Source organism: Colletotrichum jinshuiense, chromosome 1, assembly GCF_051148585.1.
Source record: "Colletotrichum jinshuiense chromosome 1, complete sequence".
Taxonomy (NCBI): Eukaryota; Fungi; Ascomycota; class Sordariomycetes; order Glomerellales; family Glomerellaceae; genus Colletotrichum; species Colletotrichum jinshuiense.
Window position 1 is genome coordinate 5724056 of NC_139302.1, and position 13874 is coordinate 5737929.

At 49.5% G+C, this 13874-nt stretch overlaps 3 protein-coding genes across 3 annotated transcripts; 2 read left to right on the top strand and 1 right to left on the bottom strand.

Annotated features, from left to right (window-relative positions):
* Window positions 1–44: 44 nt before the first annotated feature.
* On the top strand, window positions 45–1258 carry EsH8_I_001489 (2OG-Fe(II) oxygenase family protein; the record flags this gene model as incomplete). Its single annotated transcript, XM_083268902.1, has 3 exons — window positions 45–108; window positions 161–313; window positions 372–1258. 3 exons carry the CDS (start codon window positions 45–47, stop codon window positions 1256–1258), a joined length of 1104 nt encoding a protein of 367 aa, XP_083119340.1.
* A 6880-nt stretch (window positions 1259–8138) lies between these two features.
* Window positions 8139–9300, top strand: EsH8_I_001490 (cutinase-domain-containing protein; the record flags this gene model as incomplete). The annotated part of the gene is made up of 4 exons (XM_083268903.1): window positions 8139–8468; window positions 8629–8746; window positions 8800–8879; window positions 8986–9300. 4 exons carry the CDS (start codon window positions 8139–8141, stop codon window positions 9298–9300), a joined length of 843 nt encoding a protein of 280 aa, XP_083119341.1.
* A 616-nt stretch (window positions 9301–9916) lies between these two features.
* EsH8_I_001491 (uncharacterized protein) lies at window positions 9917–12355 on the bottom strand (the record flags this gene model as incomplete). Its single annotated transcript, XM_083268904.1, has 3 exons — window positions 9917–9988; window positions 10299–11680; window positions 12301–12355. 3 exons carry the CDS (start codon window positions 12353–12355, stop codon window positions 9917–9919), a joined length of 1509 nt encoding a protein of 502 aa, XP_083119342.1.
* Window positions 12356–13874: the final 1519 nt, after the last annotated feature.

Below are 13874 nucleotides of genomic sequence, written 5' to 3' on the forward strand. Positions count from 1 at the left end.
GAGAAACAACGAACTTTACTTGCTGATCTTATAATACTTTCACTATGAGTGCTCCTACTGTTTCTGTTGCCCAGCCGGTTGTAGTGTCGCTGGCAGACTTACAATCCGGTATGACATGAATTCCCGTCAAGATAATTGCGTTAATTGACTTTTTCTCCAGGAAGTGTACCTTTCGAAAGACTTGTTGAAGCTTTTGGCCCAGATTCTCTTGGAATCTTGGTTGTCAAGGACGTTCCATCAGAATTCCCTCTCCTTCGGCGCCAAGCACTGTCTTATGCCTCCTATCTCGGAAACCTGCCCCAGAATGAACTTGGTATGATGTTGTGAATCTTGTCATCACTGTTACACTGTACTGACGCGTTTTCCTTCAGCCAAGATTGAAAACCCAGCAGCGAAATACCTGACTGGATGGTCCTTGGGCAAAGAGCAGCTTAAAGATGGACAGGTAGACACCTTCAAAGGGTCATTCTACGCCAACTGCGCTTTCTACACCGACCCCTCACTGGACTGTGCTAAGCCGACGCCCGAATTTTCTGAAGAGAATTTCCCTGAATACCTGTCAGCCAACATCTGGCCCGAAGGCAAAGTTCTGCCCGGATTTAAAACCAGCCTTGAAAGCCTTTGTCGTCTTTTGATTGATACCGCCGTCTTAGTTGCACGAGCGTGTGACCAGTACGCCGAGAAAGAAATTGAGGGCTACACAAAGGGTTATGTCGAACATGTCGTCAGCACCAGCAACACCACGAAGGCCAGGTTGCTCCACTACTATCCCCAGTCACAGGAAGATTCCACAGAAAACGAGGATGATTGGTGCGGTGTGCATTTGGATCACTCTGTCCTGACAGCCTTGACCTCCGCTATGTTTGTTGACGAACACCAAACATCGACATTAGTTTCCAATGCGGAATCCCTTTCCAGCCTGCCGTCACTAGAGGAGATGTCAGGAAGCCCCGACCCACTGGCTGGACTTTACATTCGCTCTCGAACAGGAGAGACAGTCCAAGTAAAGATTCCTAGGGATTGCATTGCATTCCAAACGGGCGAGGCGCTCGAGAGAATAACAAAGGGAAAGTTTAAGGCTGTCCCGCATTTTGTGCGAGGCGTCAGACCATCTATGAGTAATGGGAAGGTCGCGAGAAATACGCTGGCAGTTTTCACACAACCAAATCTCGGGGAAGAGGTTGACTCTGATCAGCATATCACATTTGGAGAATTTGCCAGGGGCGTCGTCAGCAAGAACACAGTTGATAGTAAGTAATTTAGAATAATAACGGGTATTCACATAATCATCGTAAATGCAAAGTTGTTGGTTAGTTCCATTCGGTGAAAGATTTGATGTGATTATGTGCCAACTCTGCCGCAATTTAAGTTGTGTAAATATCTTTGGTGAGTACCCTGGTATTATATGATCCACGCGTTGGAACACTGTTAGTATTCTGTTATTTATTTGTCATTCATTAAGTGTGCCTATTCTCTGCATACGCATCTTGATTTGTGAGAATTTCGGGAAAATTTCAATCTCCGAAAATTTGTTTCCTTTGTAGTGCCTTTGAATGCATCGCATGAAGTTTTCCTAACTTGATTCGTACTACCACAGTCAGGAAAAAAATCAATTTACATTAAATGAAATAAAAAGCATATCGTATCCAGGTCCACGCCTCGTGGTTACCTGCTATTGAAAACTCTCAAATGTTGTTGTTTGGAACTTTGGTCATACGTGAACTCCGGCCTTGCCCTTTGACTTATGATAACAATAGACATGCCAATGCCATGAATTATGCTTCAGTCTAGCCTTACAGTAATGCCGTTGGCTAGTGTGGCAACACATGAGCTGCTGGCCTCCATAAGATTGAACCACGGGTCGAAAAAGCCTTCCAGCGTAGTTGGCATTTTCTCCTCCGACCCCCCGGTCAACTCAACGCTTCCAGTTTCCAGCTCTTGATTGAGTGCCAAAGCAACCGCAAACATCTTCAAGGGCACACGAGGCTAAAAGACGATAGTGGTTTTAACCCAGCCATATCCAGTCGCTGACACTGTTAGTGTCATTGACTTTATTTCTTGGCCTATGGTCCATTTTGATGACGGGTAGGTCCTGACTGGTATGATTCCTTGCTCATGAGATCTTGACGTTTGGTACATGGCATGCTGATGTTCTCTGAGCTACCCCATCAGACAGAGGAACGAACATTGCATTAGATACCATGATTTGTAATTGTCAAGTCTCCAGAATTTGGGTACGATTCGATGTTCCCGTTGTCTTTGAAAAATGAAGGGTGAGTGGCCAGAACGCCGATTTGTGCAACCTTTTCGTCAACCTCTGAATCATTCCAAGCGAATATAGAAAAGTCGCTCGACTCCTTAAATTTTTCTTCTTGAAGTCTTATAAATGACCTCGTACCTTCGACATACAGCATCGGCATGTGGACATCGAAAATACCGAACAAGCAGTATGCAAGATCTTCCGGTCTCGTTGTCTGTCTCGTGGCGGCCCAAGACATTCTCCGAGCGATACTAGCGTTTGGCCAGTCTCCAATGATCAAAGTGCCAGGGTCGATGTTTGTTTTATTTGAAATCCTCATAGAAATATTTAACTTGTTTTCGACGTATTGCCATTCGTTGTTTAAAAAGAGCACATCCTGTGGCGTAAGTAGTTCTTGCAGCGTCCATCCTTGGGTGAATCACTTGGAGGTTTCACACCTGTCATCGACAGTTCCCTGATTAAAGCAGACGACGTCTGATAGATACACAAAGCAGCACACTACCTCTTGAGTACCGAAACATGGAGTTGATGGCTTCAAGCTCTGCGCTGCTCGTTTTGTCGATGCAGCAAGTGTCGACCCAGGCATACTGAACGGGCTCTTTAAGAAAATGGTTGATGGTTTTTCAGAATCCTTCAATCTTCATCCAACCCTCCATTTATCCTAGGTCAGGCAGTTCGAGGTCCTGCAGTTTCACCTCGTCATGCTCCGAGGTGTGTGACAGCATCGCGTATGGTGGCGGGGCCCCCAAAATTGTTCTAGCTTCAACGTGGATATATGAATCAATTTCATGGTTGCGCTTCGGTACGGTACATAAAATGACAGATGAAATAATAGAAAGGTATCATTAGGCGATTGAGGGCTGAATCAGACGGAAGGTGCCTGCCTGGCTGGTCAAGCTGGCAGGCTGGTCGATCTGTTGGAAGCGTAACGAGATGCTCATGTGCCTTAGCGGGGTCGCTGGCTGACTGACTGCTGCACTTCATGTGGACTGATCAATCTGTCATACATATATATGCAGGGCTGAGCAGACTGGAAAGACCAGGCCTGGTCTACTGATTGTTGATAGGAGATCACGTCCAGCACGAAGTTGCAGGTCACGAGGTTGAACGAACTCAATGCAAACGTGGAAATTTCTATACTATGTAGATTCGAGAACTCCAACTCGATCCAGCCTCTGTGTGGTCATTTTTCACTTGCCGCTATGTTTTTCTTTACAGAATTCACAGGCATCAGACTCCATGGCCACCTCCCCAATAGCGTGAACAAGCGCTTTCTTGGCCAGCACCTATGCTTTAAGAGTGACAGCAACCCGAATAGCAGATATTTCACATACGCCAATCATAAAAATCGCCCGATGTCTACGAATGACTAGAGAGTTGCACTGACTACTGTAAGTTAAGGGATCCCCCGTCCGAGAAGTACATTAGAACTATCGCCGGAAGGCAACTCTCTGTCGTGTGAATCAGACATTTGTCAATTGTAAGTTATGCATTCCCTCATATTATACAAGTGGTGGCGTAAAGGACAAGATGAGACTCCATGTTCGGATTTCGCGCGGCTGGGATGTTCGTCTGTTAGAGGGTTGGGATGGTAGGGACGAATACTCGTCCTGCACTGCCTTCCCCGGTGGCTTGCGCAGTTGTGTCGGCAGAGATTGGCACCCGCAGGCTGACCACACTCAGCCACGCCTAGATCTTTGATTGGTACAGGTCTTGCCAACATGCATTAGCAACGCATTCAGGCGAACCAGTCAGCCATGAGGGGAGTGGGGGCTTCTGGAGGGTTCTCCAGTCCCGGAATTTCAAACTGACCTTTCAACTTCCCCTTTGCATCTACATGCGTCGCTTCTGTCGTCTTTTCAGGCTGAGCCCAGAATTCTCAATCTCGACACCGCATTGAAAAGATGGAGATAATTGGAGCCGCTGCAAGCTTTATTGCCATCGGGCAAGCACTAACTGCCGGGAGACATGTCTTCAACCTTCTCAAAGCAATTCCCGAGATTTCGAAAGAGTATGAGGCCTTAAAAACCGAAGTACGTGAAGGATTCTAAAGCTTTCGCGCCTTTTATTCTTGCCCAGACCGTCAAAATACAGAATATTAATGTCTCTGCGACAGATCGATATTCTCTTGGATATTATCGAAGAAGCCAAGCTTGCCGGCAATATTGCTGATCATGTTGATTTGGAAACACCTCTATTTAGCAGAACCCTAAGACAGCTGAAATCCTTGGTTGATGACCTGGAGAGCCTTCAGAAAGAATGCACAAAAGACGACAAAAAGGAGAAGAAAGACAAACCAAAGAAAGCGAAATGGCTCTTCATACAAGGCCAGATTTCACAACTGCAGGCAAAGACTTCCAATGCAAGAGCAAATCTTCAAACTGCTCTTCAAATTATGACCTGGAGAATGGCACAGTTCGTACTTTTCTGTCATGAAAAAACTCAAAGTCGTTCCCTTGTCGTATTAATTTTATTACAGAACACACGCGAAAGTCTTGCTACATATTGAACGAACAACACTTTTGACAGCAGAGCAGTTTATATCGCACCAAACTGCAACCCAGCAGATTCCTACCCGGATGCTCCCGGTTCAAGCCAGCAACTCTACCCGAGGGTATCTAGCCCATCCTAACAAGCCCAAGCCCTTGCACTTAAAAATGGAAAACGTCCAGAAGGAAAGCCTTGAAGCCAACAGCAGAAGCACACCCCCGGCGTTAACAACTGGGCATGGGCTACTGACCGAGCCGCTGTCTTATAAAGACCTATCCCCGCGAAACCATCGTTGCCAATGCCATCGAGGCTTTTCAAACAGCAGGCAGAACACGGGATTTTCTTCTAATATCATTCCTTCCTACCAAGACGGCATACATAGGCCTCATTGGTGCCCATATCATCAGTCCACAGTAAAAAAACAAAGAAGTCATTCGGGGACATTAGTTTACTCATTCCCAAAATGGCTTTCCCCCAAAGTCATTGTATTTCAAGCCTCTATGGATTTGTTCTCTGGAATCAGTGTTTCATTGAGGCCGCTTCGACAAGCACACTTTACTACCTTATATTATGTCAGCGGAAGTTTGCCAGACAAACCAGAAATGGAGGCATCGCTTGAAATGCATGGTCCTGCGTATCCAGACGACATAATCCGTGGAACAAATGGACAATCCAGTCTACTAGAAGTATGCCACTTCCACATCCAACAATACCTATGATGAAAGAAAACATGCAATTTCATATTCTTACGTCGCGTTAACATTTGCGCTAGGTTTGCCTTAAGGAAGACAGACTAAATGTCTTAGCATTCTTCATGAACATATGGCATGACTCAATTCTTCGGAAAGCATGCTCGAGGTGAGTTAGTGACATGATTTGCAAAGGACACTTGGGAATTTATCCAGGTTAACAGTGCTACCATAGGACAACTTTACTCGTAGTACGACGCAAGCTGGCAGAGTATACCGAGATGCATGACTGGGAGGCTCACTTGCTGAAAAAGATAGCTTACCTTAGCGAAGATGTCTGTGTCTTTGACGGGTGTATTACCGACCTCCACAAGGCCATTGCAACGGGTGATAGTACAGAACTCGACAAGGTACTAAGAGATCAAGAATGGGCCGTTGACCACTACGATTGTTTTGGCGATTCACCCTTGGTTCTAGCTGCCAAAAATGGCGACGCTGCTATCGTCGAAAAGCTCATATCCAAAGGAGCCGATGTTAATCAAAGAAATCTCGAAAACGAAACAGCTCTAATGATTGCTTCCTACGGCAGCAACACTCCAGCGGTTTTGGCCTTGTTGGGTTCATCTTTACGATGCGACGTCAATGCTGTCAACGATTATGGAGAAACAGCTTTGCATTGCTGCGCGTATTCACCTGACTTGGAATCAGTCAACACTATGAGGGCTCTTATTCAAGCAGGAGCAAAGGTATCTGTCTTGTCAGGGTATGACCAAACACCCGCGCATGTATTATGCGGCTCCAAACACCCCAGAGCGCTATTGGAACAAAAACTACAACTACTTGTCGAGAAAGGGGCTGAGCTCAGCAACCCAACATGGGAGAAACAGCTGGTTGACTGTGCCATTTTCAGCAATGATATCATAGCTGTGGATTGTATCGTCGATGCTGGACGTCGTTTGGGCCACTCAAATATGTTCGATTGGGGTACTTTAGTTGTGGCAGCAAAAAGAGCATTTGCCCCAATGCTCCGGAGTCTTGAGCGCTATCACATCTCTGGCATCGACGTGCATCGAACCAGTGCTGGCCTCACACCTTGGGACAGTTTTATATCTTGTCTGCACGAAAAGAGTTGGATGATTGGATCTGACAGACGGCCGACTAAAGTTGATGCTGATGCCTTTGTCGATTTGTACATCGGCATCAGAAACAGGAGTCTGATGAGCGAGATTAACACTGTGGAGAGTGTTCTACGTTATTTATACGTCCATGATACAAAAAACAGTCGAGAAGTGCTATCTTCCCTTGTCGAACTCAAAAAGAAGAACAGGCGAGTGCAACAGGTGGAAACATATCGAACTGTGGATCTGCAGATTCGAGAGAAGATGTGGGAGGCTGCGATTGAGTCTGTGGAAGAAAACATTGAGCTGTTGAAAGAAGATATGGACACTTCACCTTGGTCATACACAGCCGACTGTTGTCGGTTAAGAATGTGCCCTTTCAGTCGAGGTCAGGAAGTTTACGGAACAGATTATTGGAAAGATGACGAAAGCGAGGACGGGCCCGACAGCTGGGTTACAGAAGACAGCGAGGATAGCGAAGATGAAGGACAAGAGGATGGTGGTGATGATGAACAGAGTCAGAGTAGAATTGTTGGTCGATAGCAGATTCTTCTAGGTGTGTAAGAAGGTCTCAACAGCGATGAAGCCCCCGCCCTTTTTCTTTTCCTTCGTCTTCTTTCGTGTCTGTTCGACAATGGCTGAACCGAGCCTCTTATAAACTAATATTAGCTGACAATTGCAGTATGTTCTGCAAATTCTTCTTACTTGCGGCTTGCATCCATTGAAATCAGTACTCTGTATTTTGAGTTTAAATGATTGACACAGACAGCATTGCTACGCCCCAAAAATCAATCTCGCTTCATCGAATCCTGAGTCTCCCCCAACTAAGAACCCGGACAAAAGCGGCCTCATGCAGCAAGATCTCCTCCCCCGCACGTCCCAAGCCCGCAAATATCCAACCTCACACCAACCTCGCCCGGGTAACCCGGACCTAAGCGGGTCCAATGGTGGAGGCAAAAACAGGAGAATACGCGCCAAAGGGACTTGGGCGATCGAGGCGATGCTGCATTTGGATCCAACACCGAAGCTGATGGGGTTTTGAACCCTTCTGAATCCTTAGCTCCCCCATTTTCGGCCACCCTCGACCACACCCCCGTGTTCAACGGCGAAGTGCTAACCCCGCGCGGCAGCTCTCGTCGGCCATGCCCCTGTCTTTTATGTAGTCGACATCAATCGAACATGTGTATTCAATGTCAATGGGCGTTTGGTGAGTCCGGACTTCGTCTGATTCGTCATCGGAGGTGTCTGGGATGACCCCTGGCGATCACAACACCTAGTTTCCCCAGTTCCCAATATTATTGCCCCGAACTTGTTGCGACTGGAAGCCTCGGCACCTGGGAGTGTTTTGTCGAGGTGGACCAGTTCAACAGTCTCATCCGCCGTCGATGGTCATATCCTTTTAGGCTCTTGGCCAAATGGGCTCGGTGAGTCTGCGACGTCATGCACACTCCGGCGTGATAAATACCTCGCGCCTCCCTCGGACTTGGCTATCGTTTCTCTCCTCCCCACGATTCCAAGTCCCCTGCTCGATCCGATCCCATTACGACTGCTTGGCTAGATTCTGTCATACTCTAAAGGAAAATGAGAGCCAAGACCAGCACCGCCGCCGTCGCCGGCCTTCTCGCTGCCTCCGCCGCGGCGCAGAACTCGACGAGCACCTGCGCTACCGGCGTGCACCTCATCGTGGCGCGTGGAAGTAATGAAGCCCCCGGGTCTGGTCGGATCGGCAGCGTCGCCAATGGCGTCGTTGCCGCTCTGCCGGGATCACAGATTGCGCCGATCGACTACCCTGCGACCTTCGACAACTATTCCACCTCCGTCGTTGCCGGCACTGAGGCCATGAAGCTTGCGTTGACTCAATACAACTCGCGATGCCCGAACTCGAAGGTTGCATTGTTGGGATATTCGCAGGTAAGCTCACCGTGACGCAATGCAATGTCAGGCATGCACCTGCAGGAAACGCCACATTACCAAGCCTTGGGATGACCGTCCAAAGAGCAAGGGGCACTGCGATGGGACGATGGTTTTGGCATTTGGTTTTTTGCTTCCCGGCTGACATGCATGAACACAGGGCGCGCACGTTGCAGGCGATACCCTGTGCGGCAGCGTCGACGAAGACGAAGGCGAGGCACTGGACTTGGAGTTCAACGCGACAGCTCCCATTTCCTCGTCCGTTGTGGACCAAAGTGGTAATTATTTTGTCGCCTCCGTCTACTTCTTCCGAGCGCTGACCAATCCACAGTCGTCGCCGTGATTCTTTTCGGAGATCCGACACACAACGCCAGTGCGTCCTGGAACAAGGGCACCAGCACTCGCGACGGCGTAAGTTTTCAGAGCCCCGAGCGCCGAATCAAGCAGATTTTTTCTTTTTGATGAATTTTTTTTTTTCGTCTGAACAACCACTGATTCTGTGGATACTTTTTTCTAGATCTTCTCCCGCGACAACGTCACTGCTTGTGAGCCGTACGCCTCCAAGATCGAGTCGTACTGCGACACTGGCGACATCTACTGCGATGCTGGTAACAACACCAGTGTCCACGGCTCATACTTTGTCAACTACACCGACGACGCCGTCGAGTTTATTGTCTCTCAGTTTAATGCGTCTAAGAGCGTCGACAACGGAACTTCACCCTCGGCTACACCCACGCCTTCGGCCGTACCGGGTTCCGGAGCCGCTGGTGCCGTGCCGGGAACGCTGATGTCGTTGGCCGGCTTATCGATGCTTGCGGCTTATCTGCTGTAAGACGTCCATGGCAATCAGGCTTTGACACCATGTCATTATTAGTCTGCTGCATGTACAAATACCTGCACGAATACCCTGTAATGAATGTCACGATTCAAAACAATGAACTTTAATCATTCCATCCAGTCTTAGGGATCATATCGCCTGAGCGCTCATTGGTAAATTTATTACTATGTTTTGCACTGCCACCGAGTGCCTCGTGTAAAATACAGGCCGTGGGAGCAGCATCTGTCTTTTTAGGAACCCCGTGAAAATAGGATATACCAAATAAAGGTAAGAGAACCCAGGAGCATTGACTGGAAAAGTCCGGGGCGTCTCACTTCCTCTTACACAATGATTTTCTTGAACGATGGACAAATGCACACTGCCTTCATTGGCGAGCAGGTTCAGATTCATGAGAGGTATTAATTTGTCCATTGAAGGTCAGCTGACAGGGTATCAAACTTCGTCCAGCGTCATAGCTACCATCTAGTATTTATATTACATATAAGAAAGTTATACGCGCACAGTATTTCCATCCCCTGTTCCCTAGGGCATTCTATAAGCCTCCGATCCTCACTTCCTACACTTATACTCCTCGCTATTTACTCTGATTACTTCCGCGGCATGAATCTCATCATTGGAGAATGTGCGGGCGGTGCGGCTGGCTCAGCTGGTGCTTCCATTGGTGGATGAACTGGCGCAGCCTCTGCTGGTGCCTCTGCCACCGGTGTATGTACAGGTGCAGCCTCTGCCGGCGGTGCTTGATGAGCAGGGGGCATTGCCGAAGCTGTCACCTCATGGGTAGGCGGTACAGCTGGTTGAGTATGGGCTGCCGGAGGAGGAGTATGTTCGGGAGGGGGAGGCTGATGCGACATCATAGGCGCCGCAATGGAGGTCGTGTGCATGGGTGGAGCTGCCTCGTGAGCTGGCGGTGGAGCGGGTGCCGCAGACGGATGTGCTACCGGGGGAGGAGAGGATTCATGGACAAGAGCCGGAGCAGCTACAGTTGTAGTGACGGTTTGGGTTACGTGGACAGTCTGGTGAATGACCTGTGGAGGTTGAGTAACATGGACTGTCTCTTTGACAATTTGCGGCGGCAGAGTGACATGCACCGTCTCCTTGACGACTTGAGGCGGTTGGGTAACATGAACCGTCTCCTTAACGATCTGTGGTGGCAGAGTGACGTGAACCGTCTCCTTGACGACTTGTGGAGGCTGGGTGACGTGGACTGTCTCCTTGACGATTTGCGGAGGCAGAGTGACATGGACTGTCTCTTTGACGACTTGAGGCGGCTGTGTAACATGTACAGTCTCCTTTACAACTTGCGGCGGCAAGGTGACGTGTACCGTCTCACGAACGTGGTTGACGCTCGTCTGGATAACAGTTTGAATCTGGTTGTGTGTCTGAATAGCCGTGGCCGTAACCACGTGGGTGATGATTTGCTGTTGAATATGAGTCGTCGTGACAAGCTGGTGGGAGATCTTGGTGACCTCGCGAGTGACAGGCAACTCCTTGGTCACGACTTGCGTAACATGCACAGGCAGCTCCTTCGTCACCACCTGAGTGACATGGACTGGAACCTGTACTTGATGTACCGAGGTTACGATTTGCGTTTGCGTGACGATTCTCTCCTCCACCTTTGTGACATGAACAGGTACCGTCACCGGGCGGTCCTGTACCGATGTAACAATCTTCTCTTGGATCTTCGTCACAGGTACCGTCACTGGAACGGAGACGACGCGCTCCTGTGTGACGACCTGGGTAACCGGAACTGACTGCGTATGGATCACCGTCTGAATCCGCTCCTTAATCTCGGTGCGAGTGACGGGAACGGTGTGGATCTGAGTCTGAATCTGGGTTTGGATGTGCGTAACTGGGACAGTTTGGACTTCCCTCTTCGTCTCAACCTTGGTGACTGCGACTGTCTGGGTTTGCACTACGTGCTGCGTCTCAACCTTTGTCACTGCCACCGTGTGGACGAGAGTTTGCGTCTGGATCTGGGTCACTGGGACCTTCTCAACCTCTTTCTTCGTCTCCGTCCGAGTGACCGCGACCGTTTGGATCTCCTTCTTCGTCTCAATGACAGTCACTGGGACGGATTGCGTGTGGACGACAGTGCGGACCACTTCCTGCTTCTCCGTCTTGACCACAGTCACAGGAACGGACTGGGTCACCACTGCAGTGTGAACCACCTTCTTCTCCTCGGTCCGGGTGACTGTAATGTGAACAGGCTTCGTCTCGACCACTTTCTCGGTCTTGATGTGCTCGCTCGTCACCGTCGCCGTAACATGAACAGTCTCCTTGACAATTTGTGGTGGAAGAGTAACATGCACCGTCTCTTTTATCGTGGTCGGTACTGTAACATGAACAGTTTGGTGGACCGTCTGTGTTTGATGAACTGTTGTCGGAACTGTCACATGGACTGTTTGTACTTCGTGTATCGTCGTGGGCACCGTGACGTGAACTGTCTTCGCTTCTCCGGGAACCGTGACATGGACTGTCTCGTGGACTGTCGTAGGGACATGAACGGTGTGTACGACAGTCTCGGTTTTGGGCTCACATTGCTGAACCGGCTGTGCTGGTGGGTTTGCAGATGCAAAACTTGCAAAGGCAAGCCATGAGATAATACCGTATCGCGTGACCATCGTGACCGTCTAGTATAAAGGGCAGGTTGAGTTCGAGGTATGCGTGTGTATGGTTTTCTCGGACCAGAAAAAGAATGAAAGACACAAATAAGGAATAAAGGAACGTATGAGGCTCGCCTCTGAACTGAGTCGAGATACCGGTCTCTAGATGAATGAAACGAAATTAACAAAACACAACAAGTGATGATTGAATCACTCTGCTGCTGAGAAACGAATGAAGAGGGCGCGCGGATGAAGGGAAGATGTGACAGTCCTGCTGATCACTACAACAAGAAGAGAAGGGGGGAAGTCATTATATTCGAAGGACCTGGTTCATGTTGGGCTTGGCTGACGGGCCAGTGCCATGGAAATCGGCCACAAACACCCGGCGCACGGCAGATCGGATGCGCGGAAGGTGGCGGCTTCAGACCAGGACCTGGACTAGGCATGGGATTGCCGGAGCTTGGTGTGAAGGAGGCTTCGAGGTATCGACAATGATGGTGTGCTTGGACAAAACTCATGGGTGTAAGTGTCAGAGGAGACACGAAGTTCAGTGCTGGCCTGGACTTCCTAGGGCCCGGGTGGATACAGCGAGTGGGATTTGATGGAAGGATACCGGGCGCACTAACAAGCTTACAGCATAGCTGATACCGGGACAAGATGGAATCTAAAGTCTTGCTGCCATCTGAAAAGTGATGGGATGGTTCCGTGGGGAGGGATGGAAATCAGGGACTGTCTGTTTTGGGTTTGCGGCTCTCGCAGGGGAGTTTGGCCAGGGCTGAATCTAACTGGTAAGTGAGGCCGACAGAGACCTGGGCACGGATGGCCACAAGGCTTGGCTTGGCTGCTTAGGATCTTCAGGGGTGGCTGCTTAGCCATTGACGACCCCTTAGAATCAGAAGACTTTGACCGGAATCAAGTCCAGCCGTCGGGAAAGTCGAGTTATTCTGACTGAAGGCTGAGCAGCAACTTGAAACCCATATTTTCGCAATGACTGGGGCCTTGTGCTAGATCTCTCGGTTGTTATGGCGATGGTGAGAGGATCATTTCTGTTAGATAAGATGTGCTCAGCCCGTGAACTGGTGTGATAAGGCAGTGTTGAGCGTATCAGTGATGGCACTATTCGCAGCTGCGGAATGACGGCTTTCGCATCAAGCTCGCCTTATCGACTGAAGCCGAACTTTGAAGCCTCAATACCATGTGCATGAAGTTATCCCCAATTGTTTTCTTCTCTGCAGGCACCCCCAAGCCCACACAAGGTTGACCTGACACATGTCAACAGCCTCCAGTGCTACCATTAGTCTTTCTGAGGAACAGACGAACGCCAACTTCCAGGGGTCATTAGAGCATTGACCAGCCGACTGGGGAGAAGCTCCTAGTGCGTGTGAGGGGCTGGCCAATTGGCCCTCTTGGGCCATCCGAAACCCCCGCCAAGATAAAGCCCCTGTAGGAGCCACTGCTGTAGGACACTAACACCGTGGAGCTACGAAACAAAATCAGGTCATATTTCACTCGGAAGCCTGTCCAGCTGGGCGAAAGAAGGGGCTTAGGAAGTTTCCGAGGTTTCGCAAATTCCGTTGTGGGAGTAGGGAGTTGTGGCGAGGGGTGAGGTGGGTGGAATTGGAAGTGAGGGCAGCAAAGTTTGAGTTAAGCATTAAGGTTAATTTGTTAGTCTTTAGTGGCTCTCAGTGACCTCATCTGGGGCCTCCGTACTCCCTTGCCCGAGATCCCCACTGCTGGCCGGCTCTTAGGTGACCCGGGCCCCTTGACAGGGACCCGGACAAGGGCCGACACCACTGACTACGGTTCCAATTGCGCGGCTTTTCAGAGGCATTGCAAACCCGCCAGGCCTCAATCCGGCGATGGTGTGTTATCCTGCATCATGCGGTGTGCACTCTTATCATAAAAACCTAGGGAGCCCCTCCCTTTCTCACGAAACCGGGTGACTCCTGTGCCTCACTTACGCGA